Source organism: Zonotrichia albicollis, chromosome 23 (genome assembly GCF_047830755.1).
Source record: "Zonotrichia albicollis isolate bZonAlb1 chromosome 23, bZonAlb1.hap1, whole genome shotgun sequence".
In the NCBI taxonomy this organism is placed as follows: domain Eukaryota; kingdom Metazoa; phylum Chordata; class Aves; order Passeriformes; family Passerellidae; genus Zonotrichia; species Zonotrichia albicollis.
The window spans coordinates 4,382,284-4,401,328 of NC_133841.1; the positions used below are offsets into that span (position 1 = coordinate 4,382,284).

General features: G+C 51.1%; 4 protein-coding genes and 1 pseudogene across 4 annotated transcripts; 3 read left to right on the forward strand and 2 right to left on the reverse strand.

Moving 5' to 3' along the window:
- Window positions 1–794: 794 nt before the first annotated feature.
- Window positions 795–8,303, reverse strand: LOC141731532 (feather keratin 1-like; annotated as a pseudogene).
- Window positions 4,088–4,393, forward strand: LOC141731578 (feather keratin 1-like). Its single transcript, XM_074557912.1, has one exon. The coding sequence runs from the start codon at window positions 4,088–4,090 to the stop codon at window positions 4,391–4,393; it is 306 nt and encodes a 101-aa protein (XP_074414013.1).
- A 2,086-nt stretch (window positions 8,304–10,389) lies between the features above and the next one.
- On the forward strand, window positions 10,390–10,686 carry LOC141731460 (feather keratin 1-like). The gene has a single exon (XM_074557360.1). It carries the CDS (start codon window positions 10,390–10,392, stop codon window positions 10,684–10,686), a length of 297 nt encoding a protein of 98 aa, XP_074413461.1.
- Window positions 10,687–13,645: 2,959 nt separating this feature from the next.
- On the reverse strand, window positions 13,646–13,942 carry LOC113460441 (feather keratin 1-like). Its single transcript, XM_026798550.2, has one exon. It carries the CDS (start codon window positions 13,940–13,942, stop codon window positions 13,646–13,648), a length of 297 nt encoding a protein of 98 aa, XP_026654351.2.
- A 978-nt stretch (window positions 13,943–14,920) lies between these two features.
- Window positions 14,921–16,960, forward strand: LOC141731462 (feather keratin 1-like). Its single transcript, XM_074557361.1, has 2 exons — window positions 14,921–14,929; window positions 16,649–16,960. The coding sequence occupies exons 1-2, from the start codon at window positions 14,921–14,923 to the stop codon at window positions 16,958–16,960; spliced, it is 321 nt and encodes a 106-aa protein (XP_074413462.1).
- The last annotated feature ends 2,085 nt before the right edge of the window (window positions 16,961–19,045 follow it).

Sequence of the window (19,045 nt, forward strand, 5' to 3'; positions counted from 1 at the left end):
TTTTGATATGTAAAGGGGATGAATGAAGAAGTTGGAGAGAGGTATTTTCTCAAAACATGCAATAATTGGACAAAGAGAAGAGTTTGAAACTGAAATAAGATAAATACAGAAGAGACATGAGGAAAAATTTTACTGTGATGACTGGGATAAGAGACTGGGAAATGTTGCCTAAAGAATGATGGGGTGTCCCAACTTGGGAAGGGTTCAAGGACAGGTTTGCTCCAACCTTATGTGATGCAGTGAAGGATGTTTGTGTCATGGCAAAAGAGTTGGACTATTTAAATCACAATGATCTCTTCCACCCAGATCCATTCTGTGCTCCCATGATAACAGGAGTCTGTGAGAAGGCAGCCAAATGCCCTCTGTTCCTCTCTTTGAGAAACCTTTCAGATCCAAGGGATCTGCTGGAGTCTCATGGGAATCCAGTACCTCTGTCTGGACAGTAACAAATTCACTGCTGAGTACTTGTATCACAGTGATGAGCTGAGAAAGGAAAAGAAGTGCAAACAAAGTGGAGGAAAATGGTGGGAAATTCTATTTTCATCCAAAGAGGCAGAGAAAATCAGAACCCAGAGGGTCCCTCAGTGCACACTGAGCACTCCCAGTGCCAGCCTGTGCTGACAGCCAGTCCAAAACCAGCCTCAAAAACACCCCCCAGAAAAACCCCTGGGGCAACATCTCTGCCTTGGGCAAAGGATGACACAGAGGCACAGGCTGGGATGCAGCAGAATTTAATGACTCAAAATAGGGAAAAGAGGGGGATCCATATGGAGGCCACAGTGCAGGGAGCAGCTTCAGCAGGGGAGGCTCCTCGTGCCACAGATGCCACTGCCCAGGCCAGAGAGGCCAAAGCCCCCAGAGCTGATGGGCACTCCCTGAGAGCTGAGGATGCTGCCAACAGCAGCAGAGCTGGAGGATCCCACGGCGGTGTTCTGGGGGAAGGAGCTGAGGATGGGCCCAGGCAGGGTCACCACCACGGGCGAGGGCTGGATGAACACGGTGGAGTCCTGGCACTGCCTGACACAGGGCTCATTGCAGCTGCTGCCCAGCGGGGTGGGCCCACAGGGCTGGCAGGGCTGGCATCGAGTGTAGCAGGACATGGCTTGGGGCTGCAGGTGCACCTGGGAGAGAGGGAACAGAGGAGCAGAACGTGAGGGGAGTTTGAAGAGCAGCCTCACCACACCAGGAGGGAGATCCTTTCTCTCAGCCCCTATGAGCACCACCAAGAAGGCCAAAGCCAGGGATGACCCCTCTCCCAACCTACAGCTCAGGAGACACCTCAGTCTATATCCAGCCTTTCTCCACGACACATCTGCCCTCTCCCATGGTAAGCAGCCTCAAGACACAACAGGGAACAAGGACAGAGATATCTGATGAAAAATACCAAGAATTACAAGGTGGAAGAGAAAGGGAAAGAGAAAGAGCACAAGGAGAACCCAAAGGAAGACAAGAAAGGGCTCAAAACTCACCTTGTACCCAACAAGATGGAGCTGAAGGAGTGGATGGGAGAGTGAGGAGAAGGTGCTGCTTTTATACTGCTCCTGCACCGCCCCAGGCCCACAGGCACTGCACAGGGGCATTAATTTTCCTACACACTCATCTCCAAAGCACACTGTCCTCCCAAATGCCCCAGGCTGTGCTTTGGTTTCTGTCAACGCTGCCATTTCATTTCCCCATTGCTGACATGACCATTAGGCCACAGACCATCTTTTGAAGTGTTGAGATGAGAAGCCTGAGGCTTTCCCCAGCACCATCACGTCAGTACAGGCAGAAGATGGGCCCCCATGTGCTCCAGAGGGCTGCAGCTGTGGGCAAAAAAGTGGGGAGTGTTTTTACAAACCCCTGTGAGGAAACATGGTCATGTCTTCCCACCAATGCCATCCTCTCATGAGTACCTGAAGACTTCCCTCAGTGTGGGTGTGCTGCCTCCCTCTCCCTCCCTGCTGCCTCCCTGCTCAGGCCACAGCTCACTGGGCATTGTCTCTCTGGGCAGCTTTGAGCTTTGGTGCATTGCTGGTTTCAAATGGCTTGCCAAGGAAAGCTTCTCCTTCAGGGAAGACATCTCCTGGTTTATTTGACAGAGTTTGTCTCCTCTCACTACCATCTCCGGGGCAGCCCAGGCCTGTGCTCTCCACAGGCTTGTGGAAGGAGAGAACTGTCCTATCAAAAACCCTTTGATCATCCAACAAATCCTGTGGGCTCAGGTTCCTCTGCTCTCAGCATCTTAGAGATATGTTGGCTGCTGGAACATCACTCTCCCCTTCTCCTCACCCCATGATGCATTTTGGCTGCACCCTGACCTGGGGAGCACACAAAATCCTCCCCAATTTTTCAAAACTCAGTGCTGAGAACACTCCTGTGCTGCCAAGCAGGTCAGGCTGAGAGCAATGGCCTTTGGAGTTGCCTGCTAGGGTGTGGGGATAGACCAGTACTTGAAGATGGTCTTCCTGGAAAAGAAGTGGAGTTACCCAAAGGATTGAGGCCTGGCAGGACCCTGAGGCCTGGCAGGATCCTGCAGTGCCACATCCCTGGGGATGCTCAGGGAGGGGATGCATTCAGAAGAGCCCTGGCTACAAAACCAGCTCTCAAAATACACCAAGGACTGATGCACTTCCCTGCCCCGCAGACATGGAGGCAGCTGGGGTGTGCCCCAGAGGGCAAGGGAATGCCTTCAGTAGGCAAATTTCCAGGGAGAGACTCTCCCTACCAGTGACAAGTCATGCTCTAATTGTGGGTTGGCTGTGTCAGCCTTTTGGTGCAAGGCCAAGGCAGAAGGGTGTGATGTCTGCAGGGCTGTCCAAGGCAGGGCTGAGTTCCCCTCCAGCAAGGGCAGCTCCATCCTGGCCCAAGGAAAAGGGATGCTTGGCAGCTCCCTCACAGGTCAGGGATTTTTGCAGGATTGACAATGTGTACTGAAAAAGTGGCCTGTGCTAGTGTATCCTGCAGATTATGGTAGAAAATGTACAGAAAATTGTCATCAGACCCCTCTGACACAGAGGACAGTGAGGCCCAACCCTAATGGGATACTTCAGGAATCACAGGATTAGAGTGGGCAACAACCTCCTTCCACAAGCCTGCTGAGAGCACAGGCTGGGCTCCCCCAGAGATGGCAGTGAGAGGAGACAACTCTGCCAAATAAACCAGGAGATGTCTTTCCTGAAGGAGAAGATTTCCTTGGGCAAAGCCATTGGAAACCAGCAATGCACCAACCCTGCCTAGAGAGGCAATGCCCAATGAGGCCTGAGCAGGGAGGCAGCAGGGAGGGAGAGGGAGGCAGCACAAACACACTGAGGGAAGATTTCAGGTACTCATGAGGGCATTGCTTTTGTGGGAAGATACGACCATGTTTCCTCACAGGGGTTTGTAGAAACACCCCACACATTTGCCCACAGCCCTCTGGAGCACATGGGGGCCCATCTTCTGCCTGTACTGACGTGATGGTGCTGGGGAAAGCCTCAGGCTTCTCATCTCAACACTTCAAAAGATGGTCTGTGGCCTAATGGTCATGTCAGCAATGGGGAAATGAAATGGCAGCGTTGACAGAAACCAAAGCACAGCCTGGGGCATTTGGGAGGACAGTGTGCTTTGGAGATGAGTGTGTAGGAAAATTAATGCCCCTGTGCAGTGCCTGTGGGCCTGGGGCGGTGCAGGAGCAGTATAAAAGCAGCACCTTCTCCTCACTCTCCCATCCACTCCTTCAGCTCCATCTTGTTGGGTACAAGGTGAGTTTTGAGCCCTTTCTTGTCTTCCTTTGGGTTCTCCTTGTGCTTTTACTCCTTCCTTTTCTCTTCCACCTTGTAATTCTCTGGGATTTCTTATCAGGTATGTTTGCCCTTGTTCCCTGCTGTGTCTTGAGGTTGTGTGGCAGAGGGGAGATATGTTGTGGAGCAATCCTGGATATAGACTGAGGTGTCTCCTGAGCTGTAGGTTGGGAGAGGGGTCATCCCTGGCTTTGGCCTTCTTGGTGGTGCTCATAGGGGCTGAGAGAAAGGATCTCCCTCCTGGTGTGGAGAGGCTGCTCTTCAAACTCCCCTCACGTTCTGCTCCTCTGTTCCCTCTCTCCCAGGTGCACCTGCAGCCCCCAGCCATGTCCTGCTACCCCCGGTGCCAGCCCTGCCAGCCCTGTGGGCCCACCCCACTGGGCAGCAGCTGCAATGAGCCCTGTGTCAGGCAGTGCCAGGACTCCACCGTGTTCATCCAGCCCTCGCCCGTGGTGGTGACCCTGCCTGGGCCCATCCTCAGCTCCTTCCCCCAGAACACCGCCGTGGGATCCTCCAGCTCTGCTGCTGTTGGCAGCATCCTCAGCTCTCAGGGAGTGCCCATCAGCTCTGGGGGCTTTGGCCTCTCTGGCCTGGGCAGTGGCATCTGTGGCACCAGGAGTCTCCCCTGCTGAAGCTGCTGGAACCTGGAAGCTTCCTTCCCTGGGGAAGGAACCCAGGGACTTCCAGGATGGAACCAGCCCAGGGATAGAGCATCAGTGCTCTGTCTACCACTCTGAGTGACTTCTTGTGCTCCTCGGGGCTGTGAGTCCCACTCAGCCATCCTGACCTGCTGGCCCTGCTTCCTCTCTGGATCAGGCAGGTGGAACCTGCTGGGATCTCTGCCACAGCCATGTGATGGAGATTCTGAGCTGCCCCTGCTGCTCTCTGCACTGAGGCCTCCACTCAGAGTGACCTTGTTCTCATCTTTTGACTCATTAAATTTCTGTTGCATCCCAGTCTGTGCCTCTGTGTCATCTTTTCCCTGTTTTTGGTCGCCCCAGATTCCCAGGGAGGGAGGTGTTGCTCAGGGATGGTTCTGTGAGACAAATTTAGGAGAAGTTGTTTGGATGCTTTTTAAGATGGGAGAGTTAAATCTGCTTTATCATGGTATTGCTGCTTTTTATCATTCTTGCTATGCTTGGAACTGGTAGAATGAACCAATCGTCTTCACTGGCCCTGTCTACTCCAAGGTTAACTTTCTGTGTCCTGCAGCAGTCCAGCTCTCCCTCAGCTGCTTCTGGACAGCCCTTTGGGTCACTCAGCCCACACCTGCTGCCTCTCTTCCTTCCCATTGTCTTTTCTTGCCACCACCTCTTCAAAAACTTTCCAATGAAGCCCTGGACAGATTAGGAAGGAGCAGGGCAAAGAGGACAAGCACTGCCTGTGGGTCTGTGTGGTGTTATGAGCAGCACTAAGCACTGAGTGGTTCTTATGATCTGCTGACCCAATGGAAAGGAAGAAAATTGGAATAGCAAGAGAGTGACACATCCTGGTGTCAAGATCACGACATTCTATGAAGGAATGGAAGAAAAAAGAGAAAACCAAGTGGTTCCAAGTCAATGAACCTTGTGGCAGCAGCAGACCAACGCCAAGTATCTGAAGAATGGCCAAACTGGGAACACTGTCCACAGATTTATTGCTAAGCATGATACTATATGTGCCCAGTGCTGTGGTGGAATCACCATCCTTGGAGGGATTTAAAAGATATTTAGTTGTGACACTTTGGGACATGGTTTAGTGTTGAGCTTGGAAGAGCTGGGTTAATGGTTGGACCTCTTAATCTTAAAGGTGTTGTCTAAATAAATACTTAAGTGATTCCATGATTCTACATGATCTGGAAAAGCCCTTTGGTCAGTTAAGGTCATTTGTCCTTCTGCAGAATGAGCACCAAGGCCAGGAGGGAGGTGTGGGCAAAGCTGGATCTGATGGTCAGGGGATCAGTTGGGGAGTCATGGCTTCCTTCCTCACCTGCAAGTTAGAGAGATTTTCAAGAGAATTTTGGTAGCATCCAAGGATTTATACTCACGGGCTCAATGTCCAAGTGGAAACCAGTGATGAGTTGTGTACAGCAAGGATCAATACAGGGACGAATATTTGTTAATATGATCATCAATAACATAGATAGTGGGACTGAGTGGACACTCAACAAGTGAATGACACCAAGATGAGGCTTAAGGAAAGTGTTTCAATTCAGAGGGATCTTGGCAGATTTGAGAATGGCACCATGTGAAACTCAGGAACTTCACCAAGGCCAGCACTGGAAGAGAAGTAGTTTAGACCAGAAGGAACCACAAATCATAGAGGTAGAAAAATTGGACATGAGCCAGCAATGTGTTCTTGACATCCAGAAATTCAATCATGTCTTAGTCTGCACAAACAGAAATACAGGCAGCAGGTCAGCTCTTGTTAGATCCCACCTGGAACCCTGAACCCAGTCTGGAATCCTCAATTCAAAGTAGGCATGGACCTGTTAGAGCAGCTCCAGACAAGGGCTGCAGAAATGATCACACAGATGCATTGTCCCTACCATGGAGAAAGGCTGAGGGACTTGAATTTTTTCAGACAGGCTCTGAGGAGACCTTAATGCAGCATTTCAATATGTAAAAGGGATGGATAAGGAAGCTGGAGAGGGACATTATATCAAGGCCTGGAGTGACTGGACAAGGAGCAACACTTTTAAACTGAAATAGGGTAGATGTAGATGGGACATAAGGAAGAAGTTAATGATATGGTGGGAAATGGAAAATGGGATGTCCCATGATGGGAAGTGCTCAGGGTGAGTTTTAGTGGAACTTTGAGTAACTGGTACAGTTGCAGAGTACTGATAGGAAGGGCTTGCCTGGCACCTCATGGGAAGCTGAAGCTGTGTCCTTGCAGCAACACATCCACTGCTTGGTACATCCAATGCAGTGCTGATCTGACTGAGAGACAATGAGAAAGTGTGTGAAGTACAAGTTAGCCACTGAAGTCGTTACAGAAATTCCATTCTGATGCAAAGAGGCAGAGAAACTCAGAACTCAGAGGGTCACTCAGTGCACACTGAGCACTCAGGAAAAGCTTTGGGGGGATGTAATTGCGGCCTTGCAGTACCTGAAGGGAATCTACAGTCAAGATGGAGAGAGACTATTTACAAGACTATGTAGTGACAGGACAAGGGGAATGGCTTCACACTGACAGAGGGTAAATTTAGACTGTGTATCAATAGCAATCCTTTATTAAAAGGGTGGTGAAGCCCTGGCACAGGGTGCCCAGAGAAGCTGGGGCTGCCCTTGGATCCTTGGAGGTGTTCAAGGCCAGGCTGAGATGGGGCTTGGAGTAACCTGGGATAGAGGAAGTTGTCCCTGCCCATGACAGGATGGAACTGGATAAGGGGATGGAACTGAATGAGCTTGACAGGGGAGGACAAGGGGAAGGAACTGGATGAGCTTTCCAACCCAACCTATTCTAGGGTTTTATCATTCTTTTCAGATCCATTGAGACAGAGAAACTCAGAACCCAGAGGGTCCTTCAGTGCACACTGAGCACTCCCAATGCCAGCCTGTGTTCACAGCCAATGCAAAACCAGCCCAAACAACACCCCCCAATAAACACCCCTGGGGCAACATCTCTGCCTTGGGAGAGTGTCTGCAGGGCAAAGGATGACACAGAGGCACAGGCTGGGATGCAGCAGAATTTAATGACTAAAATAGGGAAAAGAGGGGGATCCAGAAAGAGACTCCCACATGGAGCAGCTTCAGCAGGGGAGGCCACAGATGCCACTGCCCAGGCCAGAGAGGCCAAAGCCCCCAGAGCTGATGGGCACTCCCTGAGAGCTGAGGATGCTGCCAACAGCAGCAGAGCTGGAGGATCCCACGGCGGTGTTCTGGGGGAAGGAGCTGAGGATGGGCCCAGGCAGGGTCACCACCACGGGCGAGGGCTGGATGAACACGGTGGAGTCCTGGCACTGCCTGACACAGGGCTCATTGCAGCTGCTGCCCAGCGGGGTAGGCCCACAGGGCTGGCAGGGCTGGCACCGGGGGTAGCAGGACATGGCTTGGGGCTGCAGGTGCACCTGGGAGAGAGGGCAAGAAAATGTCATGAGGCGTTTTTGAAGAGCATCCATCACCACACCATGCAGCTTACACTGTCAAGGCAAGATGGGAACAAGAGCTGGGGGTGTTGTACTGATGCCCACAGGTTTCTTCTTCCATTTAGTCAAAGAAGTTCCCTGCCAAGAGCAACCAAGCCCAGGGAAACCCCACCTATTCCATCACCCACTTCAGCCAAGTCCCAAACTCTCCCTGTGCACACTTTCTGTTGCTGTCCCTCTCCCACCATAAGCAGCCCTATGACCTGGCATAGAACAAATCTCCCTCCAGAAAACAGGAGGGAGAATAGAAGGAGTGAGAGGAGAAAAGTCTTCAACCTTACCTTGTTCTCAATGAGATGGAGACAAGCGGAGTGGATGTGAGAGTGAGGAGAAGGTGCTGCTTTTATACTGCTCCTGCACCGCCCCAGGCCCACAGGCACTGCACTAGGGCAGTAATTTTCCTACACACTCATCACCAAAGCAAAATATCCTCCCTAACGCCACAGGTGATGCTTTTGTTTCTGTCAATGCTGCCATTTCATTTCCTCATTGCTGACATTCCTGCTCTGCCTTGCATGATCCTTTCATGTGCCACAATGAGAAGATACTCCATGAAGAGTCATGCCAGTGAGTGCAGAGGTACAGGAGGACTCCTGGGCATGCAGATGTTGGCTTGGGACAGTGAAATGCTGTTTGTAGTTGCAGTGGGTGAGCTCCAAGTCAAGGATTGCCTGAGAAAAGCCAACCCAAACCATCAGAGGGTAGAAGGGATGCATAGGCCTCATCTACATGGCCTGAGGCTTCCCTCAGGCTGTGGTGTGGGGCTCTCCTGAATGCTTTACATAGTTAAAGGTTTGTAGAAAACACCTTCCCACTATTTGGGACACATCCCTGGGCTTCACATGACATGACTTCTCCTGCCATTAGTGCTTTTTCATGCTTCCTTTCCCCTGACCCAAAGGCTGCCTCAGCCTGGAGCACAAATCAGCACCCCTGGAGAAGCTGAAACACACCCAGCTCCTGAGTGAGTGAGAGCTGGAAGGACCTTGTGGTACCACATGCCTGGGGATGCTTAGGGAGGGGACAAGTTCAGAAGGGCCCAGCTCTCAAACCACATCAAGCAGGGCTGCGCTTCCCTGTCCTGCAGACATGGAGGCAGCTGGGCAGCGTCCCAGGAGGGCAAGGGAATGCCTTCAGTAGGCAAATTTCCAGGGACAGACTCTCTCTACCTGTGGGGAGTCACAGTTTAATTTTGGGTTGGCTGTGTGTCAGCCTTTTGGTGTGATGTGTGCAGCCCATGAGCCAACAGTGCTGAATTCCCCTCCAGCAAGGGCAGCTCCATCCACACCTCAGCAAAACCATCTCCAGTCACTGAGCTGCTCCTTGTACAGAGCTCCAGGCAGCTCAAACAGAAATTGCCCTCAGCATGAACTTGTTACCATCACTCCCACAGCTCCGGGGGCTCTCAGGACAATTAGCTTGTTCTGGAAAAGCATCCTTGGCTAGCATGGGGCCAAAGTGTATGGTGATGTGGGGAAAATGGGAAGAACATGGTATTTTCTGAACTTCCACACACCCCTATGAGAGTGAAAAGGGACACAACTCCATGAGACATCTCAAGGAATCCTGGTGTTCAGGAGACCAAAGTTATTTTCCCTCACAACTGCTGGTGGCACACACTGGTAACCCCACAATGCAGCCATGAGAGGGGACAACCTTGCCAAACAAACTGCCACAAAAGGAGAGGACAGGCTTGGTGGGAGGGGATGTTCAGCCGCCTGCAAAGAGGGTAGAAAACAACCAGAACATATTTCCCAAATAGGTGTCAACTGTCTGCACGGACCCCTCCAGCACATGCAACTCATCTTTGGCACATCCTGATGTGTCACTGCCCAGAAAACCCTTGGGTCTTTCATCTCAGTGCTTGAAATAATCCTTGGAGGCCTGTTGGTCACATCAGAAATGAGGAAATTAAATGGCAGCGTTGATGGAAACAAAAGCACAACCTGTGGCATCAGGGAGGATATTTTGCTTGGGAGTGGGTCTGAAAGAAAATTACTGCCCTTGTGCGGTGACTGAGGGCCTGGGGCAGGGCAGGAGCAGTATAAAGGCAGCACCTTCTCCTCACTCTCTCATCCACTCCTCTTCTCTCCATCTCATAGAGAACAAGGTGAGTTTGAAGATTTTTCTCCTCTCACTCCTTCTATTCTCTCTCCTTCTGTTTTCTGCACATATCTGCCCCTTTGTTTTATGCCAGGTCATAGGGCTGATTACTCTGGGAGAGAGACAGGAACAGAGAGTGAGCACAGGGAGAGTTTGGGACTTGGCTGAAGTGAGTGATGGAATAGGTGGGGTTTCCCTGGGCTTGGTTGCTCTTGGCAGGGAACTTCTTTGGCTAAACGAAAGGAGAAGTCTGTGGGCATCAGTACAACACCCCCAGCTCTTGTTCCCATCTTGCCTTGACAGTGTAAGCTGCATGGTGTGGTGATGGATGCTCTTCAAAAACCCCTCATGACATTTTCTTGCCCTCTCTCCCAGGTGCATCTGCAGCCCCCAGCCATGTCCTGCTACCCCCGGTGCCAGCCCTGCCAGCCCTGTGGGCCCACCCCGCTGGGCAGCAGCTGCAATGAGCCCTGTGTCAGGCAGTGCCAGGACTCCACCGTGTTCATCCAGCCCTCGCCCGTGGTGGTGACCCTGCCTGGGCCCATCCTCAGCTCCTTCCCCCAGAACACCGCCGTGGGATCCTCCAGCTCTGCTGCTGTTGGCAGCATCCTCAGCTCTCAGGGAGTGCCCATCAGCTCTGGGGGCTTTGGCCTCTCTGGCCTGGGCAGTGGCATCTGTGGCCTCCCCTGCTGAAGCTGCTCCACGTGGGAGTCTCCTTCTGGATCCCCCTCTTTTCCCTATTTTGAGTCATTAAATTCTGCTGCATCCCAGCCTGTGCCTCTGCGTCATCCTTTGCCCAAGGCAGACACTCTCCCAAGGCAGAGATGTTGCCCCAGGGTTGTTTCTGGGGGGTGTTGTTGGGGCTGGTTTTGTGCTGGCTGTGAACACAGGCTGGCATTGGGAATGCTCAGTGTACACTGAGGGATCCTCTGGGTTCTGAGTTTCCCTGTCTCAATGGATCTGAAAAGAATGACAAAATCCCAGAATGGGTTGGCTTGGAAAGGACCTTTAAGCTCATCCAGTTCCATCCCCTGTCATGGGCAGGGACACCTTCCTCAATCCCAGGGTGCTCCAAGCCCCATCTCAGCCTGGCCTTGAACACCTCCAGGGATCCAGGGGCAGCCCCAGCTTCTCTGGGCACCCTCCGCCAAGGCCTGCCCACCCTTGTAGTAAAGGATTACTTCTTGATATATAGTCTAAATTTACTTTCTGTCAATGTGAGGCCATTCCCCTTGTCCTGTCACTACATATTCTTGTAAATAATCTCTCTCCATCTTGACTGTATATTCCCTTCAGGTACTGCAAGGCCACAAATACATCACCCCAAAGCTTCTCCTCTCCAGCAGCCCCAATTCTCCCAGCCTTTCCTCACAGCAGAGCTGCTCCATCCCTCTGATAATCTCAGATTCCTCTGGACTCACTCCAACAGCTTCACATCCTTCCTGTGCTGGGACCCCTGAGTTGGAGGCAGCTCTGCAGTTGGGGTCTCACCTGAGCATGGCAGAATCCCCTCCCTTGTCCTGCTGCCCAAGCTGGTTTGGATGCCAGAGCACAGTTCTGGTTCGTGGCAGGCCTATCACCCCACAGGCACCCCAACGTTCTTCTTTGTAGAATAGAATAGAATAGAATAGAATAGAATAGAATAGAATAGAACATAATAAAATTATCCTGCATGTTCCAGGGACAACCATGCACCTCTGTTCTCTTTAAGCTGAATGTTTGACACAAGTGCTCAGCAATGAATGTGTTACTGACAAGACAAAGGACCAGCTTCCCATCAGACTCCAGGAGGTCCCATCCTAACCACAGGATTCCCAAAAGGAGGGCCATAGTGCAGTGAGCTGCCTTCTCACAGACCTGTGTTCCCATGGAATCACAGATTGGGTTTGGTTGTGTTGCCCAAAAAATCAGATTTGTGACCCACTCCACAACAGCTCAATAATCACACACTCAGCAAAGACATTATTTATGTCAGAGTTGCACAAGCCTGGATGCTTGGTGGAACTCCCCAAATCAAGCATACCCACCAGAATTTTCATGCCATTATTTGTACACAGAAATTCAGAATTAGAAACTTTCCAAGTACAGCTCTCTATTAGGAGTTCCATACAAGTGACACAACCCCAGCTCAATTCTACACGTGCTCAGGGGAAGGCTCTTCACAAGGGTCTTTTTGACCTGTAGCTGTGACTTTCAGTATTGCAAAGAACATAATTCAGCTATAGGATACATGGACCTTGAGTATTCTGCCAGGTTAGCAATGTATACATAGGCACACATCAACATCTTGATTCACTACATCCTTAAAAACTTCTTTTTCTGTTGATGTCCCTGAGTAAGAGATGCTAACTGCAATCTGCTCCACTACCATACATCTTTATTTATTACTCTTGTGGTTTAGGGATGGTATTCTCCAATTTAGTAGTCTTGCTAAAATAAAAATCCACACCAACACTGGCTTCCCCTTCCCCTCCAGCTGGAAACACAAAAGTCAAAGATCAAAGATTGAGATAAGAACAATTTACTGGAAACAGCAATGAGACAAAAAAACAAACAGTGATAGCTACAATAGTAGCTAAAAGCTGTGAGGCAAAGAAATTATTTACAGGAAAGTGAAACAATTTCAGATGGTTTCACCTTCCCCCAGGGTTTTTCCCACTGGAATGAACAGCCTTCTTCCTGGAAGCAAGAGAGAATAAATATGGAAAGGACATGAGCTGAAATGATAACACGGAGGTCTTGCCCATGTCCCCTCCTGCTCACCTGGGCCAAACCATGACAATTACATCTTTAAGGCTTGTTATTCCCAGATGTCCTTGACTAGGGGAGGCAGCTGCTGCCTGTTCCACTGGTTAGGGCTCCTTTTTTACTGAATTAGGCTGGGAAAGTACAGTAATATATTTGTCATGGTTTGACAATGGTATTCCCCATTTAATGCTTCAAATAAAACCATGTGCTGCTCTCATCCCTTCCCCTTCTTCTGTGGAGGACTGTGGAGGAGAATTGTAGGCACAAAAAGCAAAGATCACAGGCTTAGATAAGTACAATTTACTGGAAGCAGCAATTAGATGTCAGTAGAGAAAATTAGAAAATGGAGTTACCCATTGCATCATTAAGAATATTTAAATTGTGCCTGTGTTAACACCCTGTGAACAACCATCTCCCACAATCCCTTCCCACATCCAGCCCTGAGCAACACCTCTCGTTTTGGGCATGTTGGGAGAGGATCTGCAGGGGAATAAATGAGAGGGAGACATGGACTGCGATGCAAAAGAACTTTAATGAGTCAAAACAGGAAAATTGAGTCAATCCAAGGTGAGGTGCCAATGCAGAGAGCACCAGGGGCAAACAACACTGTTGTGTTTTCCAAGCAGGTGCCCACAAAGGGGTGCAGGGCCAGCAGGAGCTCCCCAGGATGGCTGAGTGGGACTCACAGCCCCGGGGAGCACAAGGGAACAGGGGCACAGGAGGGAAAGGAGAGAGTGGCAGGGGACAGAGGCAGGAATGGGCTGTGCTTGCCAAGAGCCCAGGCTGGCCCTGTCCCTCTGCAAGGGCTGCAGGGCTTGCTCAGCCCCTCAGGAAGCACCAAGGCGATGCTGCGTGCCCAGGGCGGCTCCATCCTGGCACTGCCTGGGTTCCTTCCTCAGCAGCTTCAGCAGGGGAGGCCACAGATGCCACTGCCCAGGCCAGAGAGGCCAAAGCCCCCAGAGCTGATGGGCACTCCCTGAGAGCTGAGGATGCTGCCAACAGCAGCAGAGCTGGAGGATCCCACGGCGGTGTTCTGGGGGAAGGAGCTGAGGATGGGCCCAGGCAGGGTCACCACCACGGGCGAGGGCTGGATGAACACGGTGGAGTCCTGGCACTGCCTGACACAGGGCTCATTGCAGCTGCTGCCCAGCGGGGTGGGCCCACAGGGCTGGCAGGGCTGGCACCGGGGGTAGCAGGACATGGCTGGGGGCTGCAGGTGCACCTGAGAGAGAGCAGAGAGAAGTAAATCACAAGGAGTGGGTGAGGGTCCAACTGTTACCTCACCGTGAGGGAGCCAAGGCAAGAGCTGGGAATGAGAGCTGAAGGCTGTTTGAGGAGGCACATGGGCTCTTCCCCTCAAGCCCAGGGATGTCCCCAACCAGCCCAAAACTGGGGCAATACTTCTGCCAAGAACCAGCAGTCACACACCTCCCACTTCTTTCCTCCTCTCGCAAAGAGCATCTGCAAGAGCTCACACGGGACAAAGTCACAAGTATGTGCAAGAAATCCCAGAGAAGAAGGAGAAAATGGAGAATAGGCTTCAAACTCACCTTGTTCCAAGGAGATGGAGGTGAGAGGAGTGGATGTGAGAATGGGAAGAAGAGCCTCCTTTTATACAGATCGTGCATTGCCCCAGGCCCATAGTCACTGCACAAGGGTGGTAATTTTTGAACAGACTCATCTTCAAAGGAAAATATCCCTTATAGGGGCAGCGATTCACATTTTGTTTCCATCTATGCTGCCATTTAATTTCCTCATTTCCAACATTCCTGCCCTGCATTGCAGGATCCTTTCATGTTCTGTGATGAGAAACAAAGGATATCCCAGGCAGAACCATGTCACCAAGGAGACAGTTCACCAAGGGCACATGACCCAAGTGCTGGATGAAGGCTGGGAATGTTGGTCTAGGGCAATGAAAAGCAGCTCTTTGCAGCACCCCTTGCAGGAAGAGTCCTTGTCTCACACTGCACATGTCAGAGGGCATCCAAATAATCTGCTTTTTATGGACTTTTCACTTGCTCCTCTCTTTTCCCTCTCTCTCTGTTCTCTGCAAGGGTCATGAGCTGCAGCATGTCCAGGCAGCCAGGCTGTGCCAGTGTTTCAGCTCTCTTCCCCTTGATGCCCTTTGCTCTGGAGGGGATGTTTGCCAGGTTTTAGGAAAGCCAAAGCCCACCTGAACATGAATCAGGTGAGCACATGGTGGGGCAATGTCTTCTCCAGACAGGCCATCAGTAAAGAGAGCCCTGAACACAGGTAGCACCAGGATTCACCAGGGCAGCTTCCCTGAGGGCAGGGGGTACAGGAAAGGTGAACATCCTCAAAGGTTCACGTCCTTGGTCTTTACCATCAGGAACTGCTGTCGGGAACTGAAGTTCTCGGTACTGCTTGGAACAACTGGAACAGAAAAGATTTCCCCAAGCAGAATAGAATCCAGTGGGGGAACATTCAAACACACTGGTCTGAAATGAGTGTGTGTGAACTGATGTTATGTGTTCACTGGTGTCAGTACAAAGCCTTTCTCAACTCCCTTTGAAAGTCACAGCAACCATGGAATGCACCGGAGAGTTGGAAGAAAGCCAGTGAGTGTCCTGTCTTCAAGAGAGGCATGAAAGACGAGTCAGGGAAGAACACGCCAGTCAGACTTTTCTTGATATCTGGAAAGGTGATAGAGAAAATCACTACAAAGTCCAACATGCAGTGCTCAGGGTGGAGGTGTACTCAGAAAGGCCCTGGATGCAAAACCAGATTTCAAACTACACCAGTGAGGGATGCTCTTCCCTGCCCTGCAGACATGGAGGCAGCTGGGCAGCGTCCCAGGAGGGCAAGGGAATGCCTTCAGTAGGCAAATTTCCAGGGACAGACTCTCCTGACCCATGGAGAGTCATGCTCTAATTGTGGTGTGAGGTCAAACCAGGAGTGCGTGATGTCTGCAGGCTTTGTGCCAGGCAGGGCTGAATTCCCTTCCAGCAAGGGTAGCTCCATCCATAACCCTGGAGAACCATCTTCAAGCACTGGAAAGGCAGGGAAAGGCCTTTGCCCTCAGCCTGACTTGCTTGGCAGCACTGCCACAGCTCAGGGTGTTTGCAGAATTGACAATGTGTGGCAGGACTGTGTGTCCTCCAGCTCAGGGTGCAAACGGTGCAGACACAATGCATCTCTTGAAAAGAGGGGTAGAAAAGGCACTGTCCCAAGAGTGAACACATCCCTCAGGCAGTCAGGAAGTACAGAACTCCACATGGGTCAACTTGAGCCTTGATTCCTGCCCATACTATTTTGTTCCTGCACAAGAAATCCTTGTACTTCTCATCCCACTACATGGTAGAAGCCTCCATGACTTAGTGGGAATGTCAGAAATGGGGAAATTAAATGGCAAAAAGATGAAAACCAAACCACAATCTGTGCCATTGGGTAGAATGTTTTGCTTTGAGATGACTGTGTAGGAAAATTACTGTCCTTGTGCAGTGACTCTGGGCCTGGGGCAGTGCAGGAGCAGTATAAAAGCAGCACCTTCTCCTCACTCTCTCATCCACTCCTTCAGCTCCAAATCCTTGGGAACAAGGTGAGTCTGAAGCTTTTTCTCATCCTTCTCCTCCTGCCGTGGGATTTCTCAGTCTATACACACTTTTTTTGTCTTATATGGATTCTTGCCATGGGTGAGGAAAAGAGGCAGAAGGGATAATATGGGGAAAGGCTGGTGCATGTGTGAGGCACTTACAGAGCTATGGAAAAGACAGGGATCTTCCTTGGGTAGCTCTTGGCAGTGCTTTCTGAGGAAAGGAGAAGCCTGTGGGTCCCTATACAGCCCCTGGGCTTGTCTCCAGTTCATGCCTTTGGTCCTTCATGCTGGGGTGCCAGGCTGATCCTCACCCAGTCCTTGTGCTCTGCTTTCCCCTTCTTTATCTCCCAGGTGCATCTCAAAGCCATGTCCTGCTACCCCCGGTGCCAGCCCTGCCAGCCCTGTGGCCCCACCCCGCTGGGCAGCAGCTGCAATGAGCCCTGTGTCAGGCAGTGCCAGGACTCCACCGTGTTCATCCAGCCCTCGCCCGTGGTGGTGACCCTGCCTGGGCCCATCCTCAGCTCCTTCCCACAGAACACCGCCGTGGGATCCTCCAGCTCTGCTGCTGTTGGCAGCATCCTCAGCTCTCAGGGAGTGCCCATCAGCTCTGGGGGCTTTGGCCTCTCTGGCCTGGGCAGTGGCATCTGTGGCCTCCCCTGCTGAAGCTGCTGGGGAAGGAACCCAGGCAGTGCCAGGATGGAGCCGCCCTGGGCACGCAGCATCGCCTTGGTGCTTCCTGAGGGGCTGAGCAAGCCCTGCAGCCCTTGCAGAGGGACAGGGCCAGCCTGGGCTCTTGGCAAGCACAGCCCATTCCTGCCTCTGTTCCCTGCCACTCTCTCCTTTCCCTCCTGTGCCCCTGTTCCCTTGTGCTCCCCGGGGCTGTGAGTCCCATTCAGCCATCCTGGGGAGCTCCTGCTGGCTCTGCATCCCTTTGTGGGCACCTGCTTGGAAAACACAACAGAGTGTTGTTTGCCCCGGTGCTCTCTGCATTGGCACCTCACCTTGGATTGACCTAATTTTCCTGTTTTTACTCATTAAAGTTCTTTTGCATCGCAGTCCATGTCTGCCTCTCATTTATTCCCCTGCCCAGAAGAGGATCAAGACTAATCAACAAAAAGAGAGATTTAATGTGTGAAATAGAGAGCAGCCAGCAAACTGTATAAGTCACATCCAAGTGTTAGAAAGAAAACTTGCTCCTGGAATTGCCTTGTTTAGGTTTAGGCTGGACATGCTTCATTGATCTCAGAGCTAGGGAGAGGTTAACAAAGCTTGTGAAGGAGGGCAAAACACTGTACAGGACACCAGGAATGTAGAATTTATAGCCTTTAAGGACATTGGGCAGAACTCCCAAGATAAGGAAGAAACTAACAAAACCAACTCAGCAATTGTGTTATAATCAGCTCCAAGTGGGTAAAAGATAATTCCAGCAGGGGCAGATCACAGCCACCAACACACAGACCACTGACCCAGAAGAAAAGTACTGAGCATATGGACTAAATAGCATGAGAAATGAGAGATTCATTAGCCAACAGAAGATAGAATACTAATTAATAAAAGAGCTGTGTTACATGTAGCCAATGAACGACCACTCTCCTTTGTTTGCTAAAATGTACATGCAGTAAAAAGTTTTAATATTTGGCCTTGTGGAAGTCCACTGAGCACCCAGGCTTGTGCCACTCTGACATAAATGATTGATATTTCCCTCGAGTGTGTAATTATTGGCTTGGAATAATGCACCAGGTAATCAATGCAATTTTTGTGGGCAACATTATCAGTGTTCTTCCCACGCTAAAGTCAAAGCACAGCACTGTGCCAGCTACTGTGCATTTGATGTGTGACTTTTTGTCCTCCCTTTAATCCTCTCTTCTCCCCTCTGTGTTGTTGCCACCAGACAACTCTGTGCTATAGATATATATTATAATATTGGCTTTTTGCAAATATTAAAATGGATTTTATATGTATGGTGTTAAAGTAACTTTGTCATAAAGATGTAAGTTTTATTTCTGTTGTTAATGAAGCTTAGACATAGTAGTGAAACAGCTGATATCAGTGGGCTTGTGTTAAAATTGGATGGGGTAACACTCAATGAACATAGGATGAGGACACGTGTACAGATTGCCAACCATCAGCACTCACTGTCTGAGGACAGAGTGGACCAAGCCCCAGAAACTGGAGGTGATGATAAAGAAGGACTAAAAACAGCACCCAAAAATACACATGATCTGAAAAGGTGAATACAAGGAGCAGCCAAGCTAAACAATAATTGAAACATGTAAACTAGTTTGAGGGAAAAGCTTACTCTGCATAATTTATGAATATGCAACAAGCTGATGTAATTAAAAGGTATTCAAGGGGTATCTCCGAAGTTCCAGGGTCCCGGCCCGGGCTCGGGGCCCAGCGGCGCCTCCAGGCCCGGCCACCCTCGATGGCACCGCGCACGAGGCGTTGCCCCGGCAACCGCGACTGGGCGGGAAGTGCGAGAGCGGCCCGGCCCCACAGGCGACCCCACAACCGACCCCGAGGCGGACTCGGACCCCCAGCCGACCCCGAGGCGGACTCGGATCCACAGCCGACCCCACAGCCGACTCCGAGTAGATTCGGATCCTCAGTCACCCCCACAACAGACCCCGAGGCGGACTCGGATCCACAGCCGACCCCGAGGCGGATTCGGTTCCACAGCCGAACCCCACAGCCGACCCCGAGTCGGATTCGGATCCGCAGCCGACCCTACAACCAATCCCGAGGTGG

Coding starts and splice junctions, on each gene's coding strand:
- LOC141731460 (XM_074557360.1), top strand. CDS start 10,390: ATGTCCTGCTACCCCCGGTGCCAGCCCTGCCAGCCCTGTGGGCCCACC.
- LOC113460441 (XM_026798550.2), bottom strand. CDS start 13,942: ATGTCCTGCTACCCCCGGTGCCAGCCCTGCCAGCCCTGTGGGCCCACC.
- LOC141731578 (XM_074557912.1), top strand. CDS start 4,088: ATGTCCTGCTACCCCCGGTGCCAGCCCTGCCAGCCCTGTGGGCCCACC.